This window comes from Prionailurus bengalensis, chromosome A1 (assembly GCF_016509475.1).
Source record: "Prionailurus bengalensis isolate Pbe53 chromosome A1, Fcat_Pben_1.1_paternal_pri, whole genome shotgun sequence".
In the NCBI taxonomy this organism is placed as follows: Eukaryota; Metazoa; Chordata; class Mammalia; order Carnivora; family Felidae; genus Prionailurus; species Prionailurus bengalensis.
Genome location: NC_057343.1, coordinates 138,307,923 through 138,328,759, shown reverse-complemented (window position 1 = coordinate 138,328,759; position 20,837 = coordinate 138,307,923). Strand labels below are relative to the sequence as shown.

General features: G+C 36.3%; 1 protein-coding gene across 1 annotated transcript in view; it reads right to left on the bottom strand.

Annotated features, from left to right (window-relative positions):
- Nucleotides 1–20,837, bottom strand: part of FCHO2 (FCH and mu domain containing endocytic adaptor 2) — a 124,498-nt gene that overhangs the window by 85,798 nt on the left and 17,863 nt on the right. The window contains 3 exon segments of the mRNA XM_043591814.1: nucleotides 104–256; nucleotides 348–489; nucleotides 4,069–4,143. Of these exon segments, the coding sequence (XP_043447749.1) occupies nucleotides 104–256; nucleotides 348–489; nucleotides 4,069–4,143 (370 nt within the window).

Here is a 20,837-nt window from a genome sequence, read left to right as displayed (position 1 = left end):
CATCTTTAATATGAGGTCATTCTTAAGTGTCTGAAGATCAAATGCAGTCTTATGTTTGAAAGTGCTTTGAAACCACAGAGATATTATTTTTTATTACAATTACCTTTTCTATTTCTCTTTGTGTAGCTCCTTCCTTTTTCAAACGTTCTTGTTCTACACACTTGGCATTGTAATTTTCCTTGGATTTCTGAAGGGCCTGAGTTATGCTCTGAATGGCTTGAACAGCTTCCAGAGTTCCTGCAACCTCTTCTTTAGTCTGTATGGTATGAAATGATTCATCAAAATGATCAAACTGTAAAGCACTCAATATCTGATCGATCAATCCTTTAGCAGGAAAAAAGTGATACCTTTTTATGAGATTTTACTTGTTCTTCTCCATACTTCTGAACTTCCTTTATTAATTCTTGTAATTTTCTAACAAGATCCAAGTGACAGTTTGCTAATTTCTCTGTAGATGTTTTGAACACATCCCACACTGGTGCAAATGTTCTAAGGGAAAAAAAGTACAGGAATTATTTAATAAAAGAAAAAAAAAGTTTAAGGCTCCAAAACAGAACCACCAGAAACAATATTATGTTCAGCAATTTTAATTATGCAAAATAGGAAATTAAAATAAATCATAAATGAAATGATTGGCAGACTGATGCTGATTTTTTAATCCGTGGTTAATTAAAATATTTTTGGACCTCAGTCGGGTACACAGAAATCAGTTAAATATTTATCAGAGGTCTGGCCATGGCTCTCTATTAACCATATCATACTATTTTCTGAGTTGATTTGGTTAGACTTGTCTATTATAAAATTAACTTGTTTCCAAATTTTAATTTTTGACTACTTAGTGTTCATCTAAAATGTCTCATCAAAAATAAAAGTTCCTCTGGGACACCTAGGTGGCTCAGTTGGTTAAGCGTCTGACTTCAGCTCAGGTCATGATCTCACCTATTATGGATTCGGGCCCCATGTCAGGCTCTGTGCTGACAGCTCAGAGCCTGAAGCCTGCTTCAGATTCTGTGTCTCCCTCTCTCTCTCTGCCCCTTCCCCATTCGTGCTGTTTCTCTCTCACACACACAAATAAAGATTAATAAAAAAAAAATTTTAATAAACAAAAGTTCCTCTGATTTCAAACACGCAAAAGTCAAATTCACAGAATTTTTTAAGATTAGTCACCTTAATAATCATTTGATAATATTTTAGAACTGTTAACCTGAAATCTTATTTCAGATAATTTTATCTGCATACTTTAAAAAACACTAACACAGTCCCTTTCTAGTACAGGATACATGATGCAAGACATACTTTCCTACCACTTTTTCTCAATACTGAGAATTTAGTATTCTCAGTACATTCAAGTATGTCCAAAAGTTACTACATTATTGCATCCTGGATAGTACAGTATTTAGGATGTCAATGGTTAGCTTAAACCAATTTAGTCAATAAGGAATGATCTACAGATAATTTTACCCTATGTTTTCCTCAAGTACTTCCTAAGATATTTTCAACAGCACCTGTTCTCTATGACAAAACTTCTAGAAAACAAATAGCAGCACACAGCAAGAGGGTAAAGAAATAAATTACTTATCCTATTATGTACATATCCTACCAATTATTACATTTCAAATTATTACATTTCCTACCCAGTAGGAATGCTAACACATAATGGTCATTTTAAGCAATAATAAAAAAGTTCAAACAGGAAAATTAACATGCTTAGAATAAGGCTGTTCCGATTAGATTTCAACTTGAAATTTAAAATCTAATCAGCTGGCAAGGAGTTAAAAGGAGGAGTTTGAGAATAAAAATAGACAACTGAAAATTATCCACTCACTACAGCACCAAAATACATATATATCACTTCATGTAAACCTGATACATGGTAGTCCGGACTGGACAAAGCAGAAAGATGGCAGTGTACCTTTACCAAAGGATTCTTTACACTGTAAAGGCGTTCAACATAAGATTTTTTTAAATACAGGTTTTCTTAAGGAATGTCAAATTTCTTTACATTTTAAAAGTTTGATACACAAACCTTTTTTTCTGGTCAAGTAATATATATTAATATATAATAAGCAGTAAGAAAGAAAACTGACAAGTCCAAAGTATTTTTAAATGCAAAAAAAATAAAGAGAAAATTCAATTGCTTAAATATCCATCAGTAAAATATTAATATTTAAAATATTTATGATCTTAAGTAATGACACTAACACATAAAATATCATCTATTATTTATGAGAAGCACACATTCCAAAGACAGAAATGTTGTCAATATCTTATCCAGAAACACAGTTGAAGTTAATTCATGTTTTTTGTATCTCCCACCTGACAACTAAAAATAGGGTAGAATTTCCTATAATAAAACCACAACCAACTGTTTAAAGCCAGCTTCTGCTATTCCAGCTACTTTCTAGCCCTTCTACAATGGTAAATAAATAAATAATGTTTTAGAAGCATGTCAACATAAAGGCTTTAGAAAAAGGAAGCTGCCAGAAAAGTGATGTATCAAGGGAGTGGGGTGTGGGAGAAAGAATTGGAAGACAACTGGAAGAAAAACAACACTAGATGGTCATCAACTAACAGTCCCCACTCTCCTCTGGGTGAAAAAGGTAGCAGCTCCCCAGCCTTCCTAGCCATAGTACAGGGCTACAGAAGGTCCTCTTAGCTGCAACTATCAACACTTAATATAATGGACAGTGTCACCATGATGAGGATGAACTGAGAGTACAACTCTCTGCCTAGGCCACAATTTAGCAAGATTTTCATTTAAATTCATTCAACCACACAAAAGAATATTTTCATTCTTAACCAGTTTTTTTGGTTCAGGGAACCGTTTGTGAATCTAATAGATGGTATAAACCCTCTTCATCAAGCACTGGGTGTTGTATGGAAACCAATTTGACAATAAATATCATATATTGAAAAAAAAAACCCTTTTCATCAAAAATATGAACTAATACCTATTAAAATTTCAGGGGATGCACAGGTGAATTACTTGTTAAGTTATCTTAAAGTATAGCCTTTCCCCAATTCTTAGATAATTAAAAAAGATTAAATATTCCTCCCAGGGTTTTTGTGGTATAAATTATACAATATCTCCTCCCAGAACTACTAAAGCCATGTAGCGTATCTTATTTAAAATGAATTCTTATTTTATTTTTTTTTAAGTTTATTTTTGAGAGAGAGAGAGAGAGAGAGCACAAGCAGGGGAAGGGCAGAAAGAGAGAGAGACACAGAATTTGAAGCAGGACCCAGGCTGCGAGCTGTCAGCAAAGAGCCTGACACAGGGCTTGAACTCACAAAATGTGAGATCATGACCTGAGCCATAGTCAGGACTTAACTGATTGAGCCACCTATGCACCCGTTAAATGTATTCTTAATATTCATTTTTCAAAGAACACATTTTCTCACCACAAATTTTTTTTTAAACTTTTTTTTTTTTCAACGTTTATTTATTTTTGGGACAGAGAGAGACAGAGTATGAACGGGGGAGGGGCAGAGAGAGAGGGAGACACAGAATCGGAAACAGGCTCCAGGCTCTGAGCCATCAGCCCAGAGCCCGACACAGGGCTTGAACTCACGGACCGCGAGATCGTGACCTGGCTGAAGTCGGATGCTTAACCGACTGCGCCACCCAGGCGCCCCTCACCACAAATTTTTAAGAGAAATATTTAATAGTCTATAAAATCATGAGACCTTTTTAATAAATTTTAATCATTTCAGTCAAGTTTAAGTGAGTTTGTAAAGATCGCTATTCAACATAATTTAAGTGAACTTACAGAAAACTAGAATAACCATGCACAATACATAACATGTATGATCTCAAAATTGTACTACCAAATGACTAGGTAGTTAAATAAAGGGGGAAAATGGGTTTCATTTACTTAGACTGCATTAACTGATTAGTTCAATTCTATTTTCTATTAAGTCAAGAATATATTCATATATAAAAACATTTTTCAGTACATTATATATTATTATATTTACCAACAATTAATCTTCAATAAGAACCTAACATTCTCAAGAACTGTACCTAAATCAACATTGAAAAAGAGTTTTTCAAAGACATTAACTCACCCAAGCTGTGAATAGTTGCTTGCGGATTTTGCTAGTTTTGTCATTGACCTGGAGTATGCTTCTTCTATTGTAGCTCTGTTAAATCAAATTTCCGTATGATAAGAGCTCTCAAACACAGAAAAATTATCAAAATACAATTAAAACTGTATAAACAAAAAACTCAAATATATATTAAAAATAAGTAGGTACTGGAGCACCTGGGTGGCTCAGTCGGTAGAATATTCTATTCCTGATCTTGGGGTTGTGAGTTCAAGCCCCATGTTGGGCACAGAGCTTACTTAAAAATAAACAAATACATGGTCATAAATTTCAGGCCTATCCTTAAATGCCCTTTGAGCACATATATTTAAAGAACTGGTCTGGTATAGAACTAAAAAAATTTGTATCCCAAAAATTAAATGAAATCATTACTCTTTTTATTTTAACGTATCAGTGGTTATTTGAACGACAAGTACAACAGCACTGCTTCTTGACTGTCTCTCTTTATTTCTCTGTAAACTAATTCAGTGTGAAAGTCATTTGCACTTAATACTTCTCTAGTACAGTTAATATAGATTTATTATTCTTTAATACTGTGATTTCACTATTATGCACATTTAATAGAACAAAAGATAGATGACTGTCATTTGGACAAGCCAAACATAAGTTATCAAGGCTTAATCTATTTTGTGATGAAATCTAAAACACTAATAAATAAGTATTTCACGCTAAAAAAACTGTGTTTTATGGGGCACCTGGGTGGCTCAGACAGTTAAGCGTCTGACTTCGGCTCAGGTCATTATCTCCAGTTCATGAGTTCAAGCCCCACGTCAGGCTCTGTGCTGACAGCTGGATCCTGGGGCCTGCTTCAGATTTTGTGTCTCCCCCTCTCTCTGCCCCTCTCACACTCTGTCTCTGCCTCTCAATAATAAATAAACATTAAAAAAATTGTTTTAAAAACTGTGTTTTATATAACCACTAATTTAGCATATAAGATTTTAGGCTTTAAAAAAAATCAACCAAACCATTAAATATGGAAGAAAACAATTATTCCCTTAAACACATAATCTCAAATACAAAATATGAGACTGTATTGGCCTTCTTAACACTAGAAAAGTTAAGTTTTGTCTTATCTCTCCCACAATTACCCTGTCCCTTCTCTATCTGTGCAACCTGTGACAGTGAAATAATCTACAAAACACCAAAGACCTTCCATCTACTTTGACAGGTTCAACTTTTTTTTTTTAAATGTTTATTTACTTTGAGAGAGAGTGAAAGCAGGGAAGGGACAGAGAGAGGAGAGAATCTCAAGCAAGTTCTGCCCCATCAGTGCAGAGCTTGACATGCAGCCTGAACTCACAAACTGTGAGATCTTGACCTGAGCTGAAACTAAAAGCCAGTCACTTAACCGAATGAGTTGCCCAGGTGCCCTGAAACTTTCTGCTTTTAATGTCCAAATCCAGATCTCCACACTGTTCTTACATCAAACCATCAATTTAATATCTAAATGTCTCAAGCATAACCCTACTTAGGTACCTTAATTCCCTCAAACTCAGAATATTCAAACTAAGCTTATCTTCAAACTCTTCCCCAGCGCCCTGCTCACAAAAACCAGCTAACAAAAAGGAACTATTATTAGTAATTGCCTCTCACTGATGGGACCGTGACTTCTTTTTTTTTCTCCTTTAAACTTCTGTGTGTCTTTTTAATATACTATATCACAGGGGCGGTACTTTGATCATCTAAAAAGAGTTAATACAGAAAAAAAAATATTACTATCTCAATGGATAAGTTCAACAGCACAAAAAAGTGATTCAATCTCCAGCAATAGTAAACTGATACAAAAAAACCTCCTGATGAGGAAAGCCAGAAAAATATGGAGAAAGGGGGCTAAAAGGCAACAGAAGCTAAGGAGGCAGTTAAGACTCAGTAAGCCAATAGGGCCCCTGGGTGGCTCAGTCAGTTAAGCGTCCAACTTTGGTTCGGGTCATGATCTCATGGTTTGTCGAGTTCGAGCCCCCTGCATCGGGCTCTGTGCTGACAGCTCAGAGCCTGAAGCCTGCTTCAGATTCTGTGTCTCCCTCTCTCTCTGGCCCTCCCCGCTCACACTTTCTCTCTCTCTCCCTAAAATAAATAAACATTTAAAAAAAAAAAAAAGAGCAATGAGTAAGCCAAGATTTAAGAGAAGGCTATCCGGAAAAGTAAGTCAGATATGTCGGTCAGCTTTTCCCTGGGGGCATCTAGAAGCAGCAGCTGAGACTGAGAAGTGGAGCAGAGTTGAAAAACTCTCACAGAGCAAGGGAGACAAAACTAGATTGAGACTTTCCAAAGATGTTAAGCATGGGAAATCCCATACCCTTTGAGACTCAAAGAGTAAGGATGAATGTTTAGTAGGCAAGTTCTCAAAGGGACTGCAAACCATACCTTTTCAAACCTTGATATTGGATCCTGTATGGATGTCTTAACATACATTCATAAAACCATCAGGCAAATATGACAAATGAACGAAAACCAGGAGGAACAAATGAGCAATGTTTCAAATGCTGAGATTACAAAGCTTGGACTTTATGAGTTTATGTATTATGTTCAAGGAGACAGTACATTCAATCAAAAATTTCAATAGAGAAACGGAAATCTTTTTTAAAAAGTAAAGGAAATCATAGCAAATTTGAAAAAAGATACAAATTCTGTATCTGAAAAATGTAGTATCAAAAATTAGTATCTCAATGGATGGGGTTAAACAGCAGATTCAATACACTATAATGAGTATAAATAAACCAGAAGAGGGATGAGAAGACTCTATCTTGGTATAAAGCTCAGAGAGACAAAAGAATGGAAAACAGAAGAGAAATGGAAGAATGGAAAACAGAAGGACAAAGGACAAAGTAAAAAACTCTAACATATGTGTAACGGGGGAAAAATGGGTCAGAAGAAATTATTTTCAGAGATAATAACGGACAATTTTCCAAAACTGACAAAAGGTTTCAAACCACAGATCCAAGTAGCCCAACAAACCCTAAGAGGATAAATAAAAAGATATGTACATCTCATCACATAGTAAAACTACATCTACACCTAGTCATAGTAAAACTGCTGAAAATTAAAGACTAAAAGATTTTAAAAGCAGCTAAACACTTCCAACCACTGAATGTTACCTCTAAAGAAGCAATAATCACTGATAGCTGACATCTCAACAGTAGATACTAGAACGATCTTCAATTTTTTTTAAAATCCAGTGAAACACAAAACTGAAGCTCCTAGGAAAAACATAAGAAAACCTAAGAAGACCTTGGGTATGATGTCTTAGGTACTGTCTTTTTAGATAAACAAAGATAAAATCTATGACAGAAATCAATGATAAGGTGGACTTCATTAAAATTAAAAACTTTTGCTCTGTGAAAGACAATGTCAAGAGAAAGAAGTCATAGGCTGGGAGAAACTATTGGCAAAAGACACCATGTGAAAAAGGACTGTTATCTCAAATACACAAAGAACTCTTAGAATAACATGATTAAAAAATGGGCCACAGACCTTAACAGACATCTCCCTAAAAAAAGATATACAGTTGGCAAATAAGCATATGAAAATATGCTAGAGATCATGTCATCAGGAAAATACAAATTAAAACAAGATATGACTACATACCTATTAGAAGGACTGAAGTCTGAACCACTGAGAAAACCAAATACTGGCAAGGATGTGGAGCAAAGGAATTCTCATTCATTGCTGACAGAAATGCAAAATGATACAGCCACTTTGGAAGACAGTTTGAGGGTTACTTATGAAACTTAACATACTCTTACTGTATAATCCAGCAATGGAGTTCCTTGGTATCCACCCAAAGGAGTTGGAAAACTTAAGTTTACACACAAAACCCGCACACAGATGCTTACAGCAGCTTTATTCATTACTGTCAAAACTTGGAAGCAAACAAGATATCCTTTAGTGGGTAAATGGATAAACTATGATACATCCAAACAATGGAATATTATGCAGTACTAAAGAGAAATGAGCTACTAAGCCATGAAAAGACAGAGGCACTTTAAATGCATATTCCTAAGTGAAAGAAGCCAATCTGAAAAGTCTATTACACACTGTCTGATTTCAACTATATAACATCTGGAAAAGGCCAAACTATGAAAACAATACAAAAGAATGCAAAGAATTCTTGCAAAGTCATAAATTCACAAATTCTACATAATACTGTAATGATGGATCTATGCCATTATCATGTGTCCAACCCATATAATGTACAATACCAAGAGTGAACCCCAAGGTAAAACAATGGACTTTGGGTGATTATGATGTGTCAATGCAGGTTCATCCTTGGTAAAAAATGTACCATTCTAGGGGATGGTGGGGAAATGGAGAAAACAGGTGAAGGGGAGTAAGAGGTACAAACTTCCAGTTATAAAATAAAAAGGTTATGGGTATGAGAAGTACAGCATAGGGAACAAGAGTCAACAATACTGGAAAAACTCTGTATGGTGATAGACTGTAACCACGCTTACAGTGGTGAGCTTTTTGTAATGTATGTAATTGTCAATTCACTATATTGTATGCCTGAAAGTAATACAAATTCATATGTCAACTATATTTCAATTAAAAATTTTAGAAGTCTTTTAAGGGGCGTCTGTGTGGCTCAGTCAGTTAAGCGCTCAACTCTTCATTTCAGCTCAGGTCATGATCTCACGGTTCATGGGTTCAAGCCCTGCAATGAGCTCTGTGATGACAATGCAGAGCCTGTTTGGGATTCTCTCTCTCTGTTCCTCCCCTGCTCACTCTCTCTATCAAAAATAAATAATTTTTTTAAAAAATCTTTTAAATATACCATTCTGGTAAATGATGTTGATGACAGGGGAGGCTATTTATGCATAAGTTAGGGCAGGGAACAAATGGGAAATCTCCCTATTTCCTCTCAATTTTGTTGTAATCCTAAAGCTGCTCTAAGAAAAAAAAAAAAAAAACCTTACCAAAAAAACCCCTGCCAACTAGAATCCAATATCTAGCAAAAACATGACTGGAAATAAAAAACATTAATGAAATCATGGATCTAGGTGACAATCAATACTTACTAACATAATAAAACAGATATAACCAGATAATTATATGACTCCAGTGAAGTACACAACTCCACCTATGAAGTATTCTTGTCAAAATACTGAACTCAGTCTGATCAAGCTGCTAGGTTTAAATGACAATTTATAGGAAATGAGCAAAGAAAAATACTGAATAAAACTATGGATATGCAATTAGCATATTCCAGGATCGTGGACACTCTATAGAACAAAAAAATAAATCTGGTTTCTAAAATGAAATTAAAAATTATGAAGGTGATGGAGAGATAGACCTACAGATTAGCATTTGAAAAATCTCAAAAATCCTATCAACCAAACAAAATGTGTAAATCTTCGTGGGATCCTAACTGGAGGAAATCAACCACATGTATTGTGTATATAAGACAACTGAGGAAAACAAAGCACTGACTGGATATTTGCTGATATTAAGAAGTTAATATACAATTTTAGATAACATATTGTGGTTATATTTTTTAAAAAGCTCTTTTTATTTTTTCTAAATACTAATGGATGAAATGTAATGTTTCTGAATTTAGATTTGCTTCATATTTCTACAGATTTTTTCTACAGATACATATGAAATACTAATGGATGTAACGTAAGGTTTCTGAATTTGAGATTTGCTTCACAACAACTCAGTGGTATAAAACAGATGAAACAAGACTGGTTGTGTTTTGCTAAGTATTCATGCTCAGTGATTACAACATGGAAGCTCATTACATTAAGTTCATGACTTCTGAGTAAAGTTTTATATGTTTGAAGTTGTCGATAATAAAAAGTTTTTAAAATGAAGATAAAGATATGATCACACTAATAAAAACTGAGAATTCATTAACAGAAAATACTCATTAAAAGAAATATTTAAGGGGCGCCTGGGTGGCTCAGTCGGTTGAGCGTCCAACTTCGGCTCAGGTCATGATCTCACAGTTTGTGGGTTCGAGCCCTGCATCAGTCATTGTGCTGACCACTTGCTCAGAGCCTGCAGTCTGCTTCAGATTCTGTGTCTCCTTCTCTCTTTGCCCCTGCCCCACTCACGCTTTGTCTCACTTTGTTTCTCAAAAATAAATAAATGTAAAAAAAATTTTTTAAAGAAATATTTAAAATGTTTAAAAAAAAATTTTTTTTTACTATTTATTTTTTTATTTTTGAGACAGAGACAGAGCATGAACAGGGGAGGGGCAGAGAGAGAGAGGAGACACAGAATCTGAAACAGGCTCCAGGTTCCGAGCTGTCAGAAGAGAGCCCGACATGGGGCTCGAACCCATGAACTGTGAGATCATGACCTGAGCCGAGGTCGGACGCCCAACCGAAGGAGCCACCCAGGCGCCCCTAAGATGTTTTTAAAACAGAAGTGAAGGGGCGCCTGGGTGGCGCAGTCGGTTAAGCGTCCGACTTCAGCCAGGTCACGATCTCGCGGTCCGGGAGTTCGAGCCCCGCGTCAGGCTCTGGGCGGATGGCTCGGAGCCTGGAGCCTGTTTCCGATTCTGTGTCTCCCTCTCTCTCTGCCCCTCCCCCGTTCATGCTCTGTCTCTCTCTGTCCCAAAAATAAATAAAAACGTTGGAAAAAACAAACAAACAAAAAAACCCAAAAAACCAGAAGTGAAGGGGCGCCTGGGTGGCTCCGTCGGATGGGCGGCCGACTTCGGCTCAGGTCATGATCTCACGGTCCATGAGTTCGAGCCCCGTGTCGGGCTCTGTGCTGACAGCTCGGAGCCTGGAGCCTGTTTCAGATTCTGTGTCTCCCTCTCTCTGACCCTCCCCCATTCATGCTCTGTCTCTCCCTGTCTCAAAAATAAATTAAACGTTAAAAAAAAAAAAATTTAAACAGAAGTGAAAAAAGAGAAAAAGGACAAATTATCAGAGAAAAAGTAAATAATTGTAATAAATCTAAATAATGACCATCCAAAATACTAAGAATACAGAAGAATAAAATATGTAACAATCTGATTTGAATAAATCAGCTGGATGAGATATTAGAAAATATTTTCTAAGTTACAGCTAATTTTATTAGATGATTAATAATATCATTCTTCTTTAAGTCCTTAGGTATTAGAGATACATATAAAAAAAATATCCATGAACATAACAATTTGATGCTAGGGAAATGGTTTAAGCAAGACTAGCAAAATAGCAAAAATTGTTGACACTATATTAGAGTTCATTATTTAGTGGTTTATATATTTAATGCATTTTGTACTAAGTTTGAATTTTTCCATAATAAAAAGTTAAAGAAATGTATTTCCCCAATAAAAAAAGTTTTTAATGGAAAATTTTCAATGTTCATAGGACAAAGTTAAACACATACACACAAATGTCCTATGAGGCATTAAGTCAGGACGTGATAGTATTCTAAGGTTTCGACATTTTCAGAAAGAGGGTAAAAGGATCAATTATTATTGTAAGTTAACAGCTCAATTAAGTGTGTTATAATCTCTAGGATAACTAATAAAAGAACAGTAGAAGAGGGTTTTACTTCTAAGCTAATAAAAAAAACAAGAATTAAAAAAAAAAAAAAAAACAGGCCAAAAGGCAAGAAAGAGGAGGAAAAAATACCAAACAAGTAAGACAAATAGCAAATACTAAAATAACACAGAGTTTGGCAATCTACAATACCATCAACCAAAGATGGCCCATTTTTTGTCCCCATAAAGTTTATTAGCACAGCCAAGCACATTTATTTACATGTTGGCTATGACTACTTTTGTACTAAAATGGCAGAGCCGAATACCTGCAACAGAGATCAGATGACACACAAAGCCCAAAATAGTGACTTTCTGGACCTCTACATAAAAAGTATGACAACTTCTGGGACAACAGATTTGAACCCAACTATATCCGCAATTCTACTGTACGTTACAGACTAAATGCTCCAATTAAAATAAAGACTGTCAAAGTGCCTTTAAAAATAAGAAACAAAACTACACCACAATAAAACAGCAAAGAAAAGACATATATCATGCGAACACCCACCAAAAGCAAACTGATGACCCTACAAAAACAAAGTAAACTTCAAGGCAAAAAACAATGTCACAGATATAAAGGACACTTCATAATGATAAAAAGTGCAGTTCATCCTGAAGATGTAATAGTTTTAAATTTGTACCAACCCAGAAAATCTAAAGACATTTTTTCAAAGAAGACATACAGATGACCCACAGACACATGAAAAGATGCTCAATACTACAAATCATGAGAGAAATGCAAATCAAAATCATAGTAAGACACTACCTCAAATCAGTCAGAATAGGTAATATCAAAAACAAAAAATAAACAAAAAACAAGAAACACGTGTTAGCGAAGATGTGGAGAAAAAGAAACCCTAATGCACTGTTGGTAGGAATGTAAATTCATGCAGTCCCTGTGGAAAATATTATAGAGGTTCCTCAAAAAATAAAATACCATACAATCCAGTAATTCTACTACTGGGTATCTACCCAAAGAAAATGAAAACACTAACTTGAAACACTAACTTGAAAAGATATATGTACCCTTATGTTTACTGCAGCATTATTTACAATAGCCAACATATGGAAGCAACCTAAATGTCCACTGATAGATAAAATGGATAAAGAAAATGTGGGAAGGAAGGAAGGAAGGAAGGAAGGAAGGAAGGAAGGAAGGAAAAGATAATTACTCAGAATGAGTAATCTTGCCATCTGCAACAACATGCATGGACCTAGAGGGTATTACACTAAGTGAAATAGGTCAGACAAATACCATATGGTTTCACTTATATGTAGAATCTAAAGAACAAAACAAAGAACAAGCAAACAAAAACAAAAACAGACCTATAAATACAAAGAACAAACTGATGGCTGCTGGAGAGAAGGGATGGGGAGGAATATGGGTGAAGGAGAGCGGGAGGTACAGGCTTCCAGTTATGGAATGAATAAGTCATGGGGATGAAAGGTACAGCATAGGAAATATAATCAACAGTACAGTAATAGCACTGTATAATGATAGATGGTAGCTAAACTTGTAGGCATAGCATAAAGTATACAGTTGTGAAATACCTATGCTATACACCTGAGGCTAATGTTAACATTGTGTGTCAACTATACGTCAATAAAAAAAAAAGAATTTGGAGGCGTCTGGGTGGCTCTGTCAGTTAAGCATCTGACTTTGGTTCTGGTCATGATTTCAAGGTTCCGTGAGTTCAAGCTCCACATCGGCTCTCTGCTGTAAGTGCAGAGCCCACTTTGGATCCTATCTTCCTCTCTCTGCTCTTCCCCAGCTCACATGAACATGCTATCTCCCAAAAATAAACATTAAAAAAAAAATTAAAAAAAAAAATGGGGCGCCTGGGTGGCTCAGTAGGTTAAGCGTCCAACTTCAGCTCAGGTCATGATCTCAGTCCGTTGAGTTCAAGCCCCATGTCAGGCTCTGTGCTGACAGCTCAGAGCCTGGAGCCTGCTTCAGATTCTGTGACTCCTTCTCTCTCTCTGCCTCTCCGCCTCTCACACCGTGTCTCGCTCTCTCAAAAATAAACATTTAAAAAAATAAAAAAATTAAAAAAAAGATTTTGTAGCCCCCTACTAACATGCCTCAAATACATTAAGCAAAAATTGACACAACTACATGAATACACAGAAATATCACAATCAGAATGAGATTTTCCATATAACTCTCTCAGAAATTGATAAAACAAGCAGGATAAAAAAATAAAAACCAGTAGGGATGTATTACAGTTGAACAACAGAATGCACAAACTTACCCTAACAAATACATATAGACAACAAATGCAAAATACAGTCTTTTCAGGTATATGCAGATATTTACCAATACCGACTCTATCCTGGTCCATAACCCAAGTGTGAACAAATTTCCAAATGCTGAAATCATACAAAGGATGTTCTCTAACCACATGTAATTAAGCATGAGCTAGACTATACCTTTAAAATCATCACATATTTGGAAATTTAAAAACATACTTCTAGTGGTGCCTGGGTGGCTCAGTTAGTTAAGAATCTGACTCTTGATTTCAGCAGAGGTCATGATTTCATGATCATGAGATTGAGACCCATGTTGGGCTCCATGCTGGGTGTGGAGCCTGCTTAAGAATCTCTCTCCCTTTCCCTCTCCAGTGCTCAAGCTGTCTCTCAATAACAAAAATAGTAACAAAAACAACAATATAAATATATATATCACATACATATTTATTTATACATTCTAAATAACCCAGGGAGGCAACGAAGAAAGCACATTATCTTTAAATTCTTTAATCTTTAAAATATCTTTAAATTAAATATAATGAAAATCCTATTACTCAAAACTCGTGAAGCATAACAAAGCAACGCTTCAGGGAAATTTACAGATTTAAATGACATATCAGAAATGAAAAACGGTTGGGGCACCTGGCTGGCTCAATCAGTGGAGCATGGGAGTCTTGATCTCGGGGTTCGGAGTCTAAGCCCCACATAAAATGAAGAGATTATCTAAAAAAATTAAATCTTGGGGCACCTGGGTGGCTCACTCAGTTAAGCGTCCAGCTGAGACGCTGACAGCTGAGAGCCTGGAGCCTGCTTCAGATTCTGTATCTCCCTCTCTCTCTCTCTGCCCCTCCCTGGCTCATGCTGTCTCTGTCTGTCTCTCTCTCAGGAATAGACATTTAAAAAATAATCTTAAAAAAAGTAAAAATGGTTGAAAATCATTAAGTCACACATCTATGTCAAAGTTAGAAAAAGAACAGCAAACTGAATACAAAGTCAAAAGAGATAAGGAACACAAAGTTAATGAAATAAAAAACAAATATTCAAAAAGGATCAGCAAAATAGTTGCTTCTTTATAAAAACTTTTAAAACCAACAAGTGACAAAGGAGACTGATAAAATCCAGAGAAGGTACAAATAACTGATGTCAGGAATGAAAAGGGGACATCTAGTACAGATCCATCAGATATTTAAAAGGTTTACAAAACAGGGGGCCTGGCTGGCTCAGTTAGTTAAGTGGCCAACTCTTGATTTCTGCTCAAGTCATGATCTCGCAGTTCATGAGATCAAGCCCCACAGCAGGCTCTGTGATGAAAGCATGGAACCTGTTTGGGATTCTCCCTCTCCCTCTCTCTCTGTCCGTCCCTTGCTCATGCTCTTTCTCAAATAAATAAGCATTTTTTAAAAAAACAAAAATAAAACAGTTCATAAAAGGATATTAAGAATAAGGTTTTGGGGCACCTGGGTGGCTCAGTCACAGTTAAGCATCCAACATCAACTCAGGTCATGATCTTGCAGTTTATGAGTTCCAGCTCCACGTCAGGCTCTGTGCTGACAGCTCAGAGCCTAGAGCCTACTTTGGATTCTGTGTCTCCCTCTCTCTCTGCCCCTCCCCTGCTCATACCTCTGTCTCTCTCTCTTTCTCTCAAAAGTAAATAAACATAAAAAAAAAAGAATAAGTTTTTGCCTATAAATTTGAAAGCATAAATGAAAAAAATTCCTTAAAAATATAACTTATCAAACTCACAGAAGAACTAGAATCCAAAGAGTCCTGTAACTATTCAAGAAATTACATATGTAATTGAAACCTTCCTATAAAGGTGATTTCAAGTCCCAGTGGGTCTACCAGCAAAGTTAATGAAACACATAAAGAAGAAACCATAATCTGCCACATACTTTTTTCAGAGAAAAAAAAAAGATGTATACTCCCCAACTCATTTTATAAGGCCAACAAATCTTAATACCAAAACCTAAGAAAGATAGTTAGATAAAGGGAATTCTTCAGGCCAAATTCAATCACAAATATAGATGATAAAATCCTAAATAAAATAGCAAAGTGAACCACCAATATACAAAAATGATAATACATCTCCACCTAGTTGAGTTTATATGAGGAATGAAAAGTTAGTCTAACATTCAAAATTCAATGTGGGGCGCCTGGGTGGCTCGGTCAGGAGAGCATGCAACTCTTAATGCTGGGGTTGTGAGTTTGAGTCCCATGCTGGGTGTAGAGATTACTTTAAAAAAATAAAATAGGGGTGTCTGGGTAGTTCAACTGGTTGAACGTCTGACTCTTGGTTTTGGGTCAGGTCACAATCTCACAATTTTGTGAATTCAAGACCTGTGCAAAGCTCTACACTGGCAGCACAGAGCCTGCTTAGGATTCTCTGTCTCCCCCTCTCTCTGCACCTCCCCTACTCACCCTATCTCTGTCTCTCTAGAAAATAAATAAATAAAAATTTAAAAATAAAATAAAATCTTAAAAAAAAAATCAATGTAATTCAGATTTTAACAAGAGAGGGAAAGAAAGAAAGAAGAAAAACATACCGCATCAATGGATACAGGAAAAGTATCTGACCAAATTCAACATTCATGCAGAATTAAAAAAAAAGGAAAGAAAGAAAAACCTTACAAAACAATATAAACAAGGAAATTCCTATAATCTGATTAACAGTAGAGAAAAAACAGAATAAATATATCATATTTAAGAGTGAAATGTGAGACTGGGAATAATAAGACAAGGACACCTGCCATTTCCATTTCTATTCAGCATTATACCTAAAGTATTAGCCAGTATGAGAAGTCAAGAAAAATAAAAAAAGGTATAAGGATTGGAAAGGGAGATGTAAAACTGTCATTTGTACAAGATGACTGTACGCATAGAGAATCCAAAACAATCTACAGATAAATTATCAGAATAAGCAAGAATTACCAGGTTACTAGACACAAAATCAATATATAAAAATCAAGGGCATTTATATATAAATTTGTAACACCTTACCAACAAACTGCATCCCCCCCAAAATATGTAAAAATTCCTTCAATTTATTTTTTAAAAGGGGGAAAAAACTAAAAAGATATACAAGACATGAACAGGGACTTCATAAAAGAAAATGCAAATGACCAATGAACATATGAAAGGATACCAAGCTTACTATTCATCAGGGAAATGCATTTTAAAACCACAGTAAGATACAGGTATCCCTCACTATCCAAAAGTAAAGCCTTCTGAGGAAACGTTTCATAAGCCAAATGGCATAAAGCAAAGAAACAATTACATTAATTTATATGGAAATTATTTTGAGCTTTCCCAGACCCCAAAAATAACCTCTCTTAGGCTTTTCTGATACTGTAGGACACATCTTGCTAACAGATGCACAAAATAAATTGAAATAAAGTACAGATGCTCAAAGACACAGTTCAACACTATGGCAGCTTGATGCTGAGATGCTGAGTAAAGGTCCCGGGAAAGGAGCTTGGCAGTGCCACCCTCACTGTGCACACTGCTTCCTTATGGAAGGAAGGACTCACTGCAAAACAAACACCGAATGCTATGTTCACATTTTGCCATTTTTTGTAACAGCAAAAATCCTCTTCGAATTTTTCTTGGGTTAGCAAAAACAGGTACTAACGTACGTCTTTCATAAAAGTCAACTGGCATAACACAAGCTCCTGAAAAGTGGGGGATACCTGTACCACTACTTATCCAATGATTCAAATTAAAAGACTGGCAATACCAAGTGGTGATGAGGACATGGAACGACTACAACTCTGAAACAAAGCTGCTGCTGTTGTAAACTAGTACAACCACCTGGGAAAATTCTTTGGCATTACCTATTACAGTTAAACATACACATTACTCTATCACCTGGCAATTCTATTCCAGAGTATATACTTAATATAAATATATGTATATGTATACCAAGACACATGTGCCAGAACATTCAAAGCAATATCACTTGTAATAGCAAAAAGAACTGGAAACATCCCAAATTTCTGTCAATGGTAGTAGATACATTTTGGCATATTTAATACTACATGGCATTGCAAATGAATTAAACTAAACTCAGTACAAATTAATCTCATAAACATGCTGAGTGAACAGAAGACAAAATAACTACTATATGATTAAACTGATATAATTAATACAAAGTTCAAAAGATAGGTACAACTTCCTTTGACAGATGAATGGATAAATTGTGATATCTATAAATGGAGTACTACTCAACAGTAGCAAGGTATGAATGCAACTACATGGATCAATCTCAACATAATTATACTGAGTGAAAGTATGGATAACAGACTATACCCTGTATGATTACATTCATATAAAATTCTAGAAATGGCAAACTAACCTAAATGTCAGAAGCAAATGAGTGGGTGTTTAGCAATGAGGGGGAGAGACAGTGGCAAGGAATTACAAAGGAGATGATGAATATGTTCACTACCTTGGTTGTGGTGATGGGTTTCATGAGTATGTGTATATGTCAAAATTTATCAAACTATACACTTCAAATATGCAGCATACTGTATGTCAATTATACTCCAATAAAGCTGTTGGAAAGAAGAGAGGAAGGATGAGGGTAGTAAGGGAGGAAGACAGGAAAGGAAGAAAGGAGCAAAGAGGAATACAAGAGGGAAGAAGGGAGCAAACCAGTAGGGAGGAGGGGCTGAGGGGAGGAGAGAAACTGAATGATTGACTTAGGAAATCAAACTTTCTGGGCCCCGATTTTCTTATCTCTAAAATGGAAGTGAAACTTTTGATAGTGAAAGGAGGTAACTAATGTATGCAAAATCCATACTGCACAGTATATGTTTATGTGTCTATCTTTTCTTCCTTCCTTTCTCGTTCACTCCTTCAAGAAATATGAGTATCTAATTATGCCAGGCTCTGTACTAGGCACCAGGGTAAAGAAGAATACTACATACTTTTCCCTTTATAGGGAAACACAGAGACAAATTAAACAATGAATCATTACAAAATGTTATAGATACTGCAAAGAGATATATGATGTTGAGAAATACTATAATAGGTATTTCTGACCTAGTCAGGGAAATGAGGAAAAGCATCTCTGGAGAAGTGACTACATTGCTCAGCTCTAAAGAACAGGTGTTAATTAGGCAAAAACAGGAATAAGCATGTATAAAGCCTGGATTGGAAGACGTCTTTCAATAAATGGCCAATGTCTCTGGAAAGGAAAGAATAAGGATTCTGGCATGAACTAAAGCTTGAAAGGTAGCTTGGGATCAGACCAAGATGTTGGCAGACTTACCTTAAGAGTAATGGGAAGATTTCTAAATCACTCAAACCAGAAAGGTAACAAACCTCATTGCAGTTTAGAAAAAGCACTCCAATTACAGTACAAAGAATAAGGTGCAGGGGAATAAGAACGAATGTAGACAGATCAAAGAGGAGCTACTGTTGGGGCACCTGGGTGGCTCAGTCAGTTAAGCGCCCAAGTCTTGATTTCGGCTCAGGTCATGATCTCAACAGTTTGTGAGATTGAGCCCTGCGTTGGGCTCTGTACTGACGGCATAAGCCTGCTTGGGATTCTCTGTCTCTGCTCTTCCCCTGCTGATGCTCCCTCTCAAAATAAATAAATAAACTTAAAGAAGAGGAGAAAAAAAAAAAGAGGAGCTACTGTTGCAGTTCAGGCAACAATGACAGCTTGGATCAGGGCAGTAAAGTCAGAGATTTATTCTGTCAAAAAATCCTTACTTAGGGCCTACTAAGAGCCAAGCACTCTCCCAAGCTCAAGAGATGGAGTAATAAGCAAAAACAAAAAACAAAACAAAACTCCTGCCCTTGTGCCTTATGGGATTTATATTCCAGAGGGGAGAGACAAATAAGTAAAATATCACACACCTCATGGTTTTAAGTGCTATGAAGAAAACATTAAAGTAGGGAACTAGTGGAAAGAAGGGTTGGTTGTCTCACTGCCCAAAGAAGCATAAAGGGATTAGATTCTGGACAAGAAATGGTAGATTCTGGACATCTTATGGTAACTGCAATAAATAGGCTAAAAGGCCTGATGACAACTGCGCTGAATGTCTCAAAGTAGTTATAGTAGTGATGCAAATGTTGGGGGAAAAGGAAGGCCAGAGGACATGCCAGGAGATGCAGCATTCTGAGGCCTCTTCTTTACTCCTGCCAGTGATGTTGCAGAAGCACTGAAGGACAGTGCTATCCATAGCACTTAGAGCTTCTAGATTCTCTCTTACCTCCAAAAGAGAAGTGAAAGCCAGAAGAGGACTGGTCTTACGTAAAATAGTTTGTTCCCCAATTCCTATCAGTTGGTAAACTCTATGACAGCAAAAGCTATGTCTTTACCCCTATATTCTCAGAATCCAGACAAGTGCCTGGCACACAGCAAACATGGAATATGTATTACTGAAAGAAGAAATGAATGGAGTATTGTTTATATTTTTAAGTAACCTCTATACCCAATGTGGGGGTTGAATGCACAACCCCGAGACTGAGAGTCACATGCTCCATTCACTGAGCCAGCCAGAAACCCCAATGAATGGAGTATTATATCAAAAGGCAAAATATTGGGGCACCTGGCTGGCTCAGTGGGTGGAGCATGTGACTCTTGATCTCAGGGTTGTGTGGTCAAGCTCCATGTTGGGTGTAGAGATTACTTAAAAAATAAAAGCTTTAAAAACAAACAAACAAATGAATAAATAATGGCAAAATAGCCCCATATTACTAAGATAAAGATTTTAAATGTGCTCATATATGGGCGCTGGAGTCACTCTGTCACTTGAGCGTCGGACTATTGATTTCGGCGCAGGTCACGATCCCAGGCCCGTGGGATTGAGACCCATGTCAGACTCTATACTAAGCACGGAGCCTGCTTAAGATTCTCTCTCTCCCTCTGACCCTCTCCCTGCTTGCACTCTCTCTCTCTCTCAAATAAAAAAATAAAAAACAAAAACACATGCTCGTATAAAAATCACAAACTGGGCCTAGCCACAAAATAGCTTTAATCAAACCAAAATAC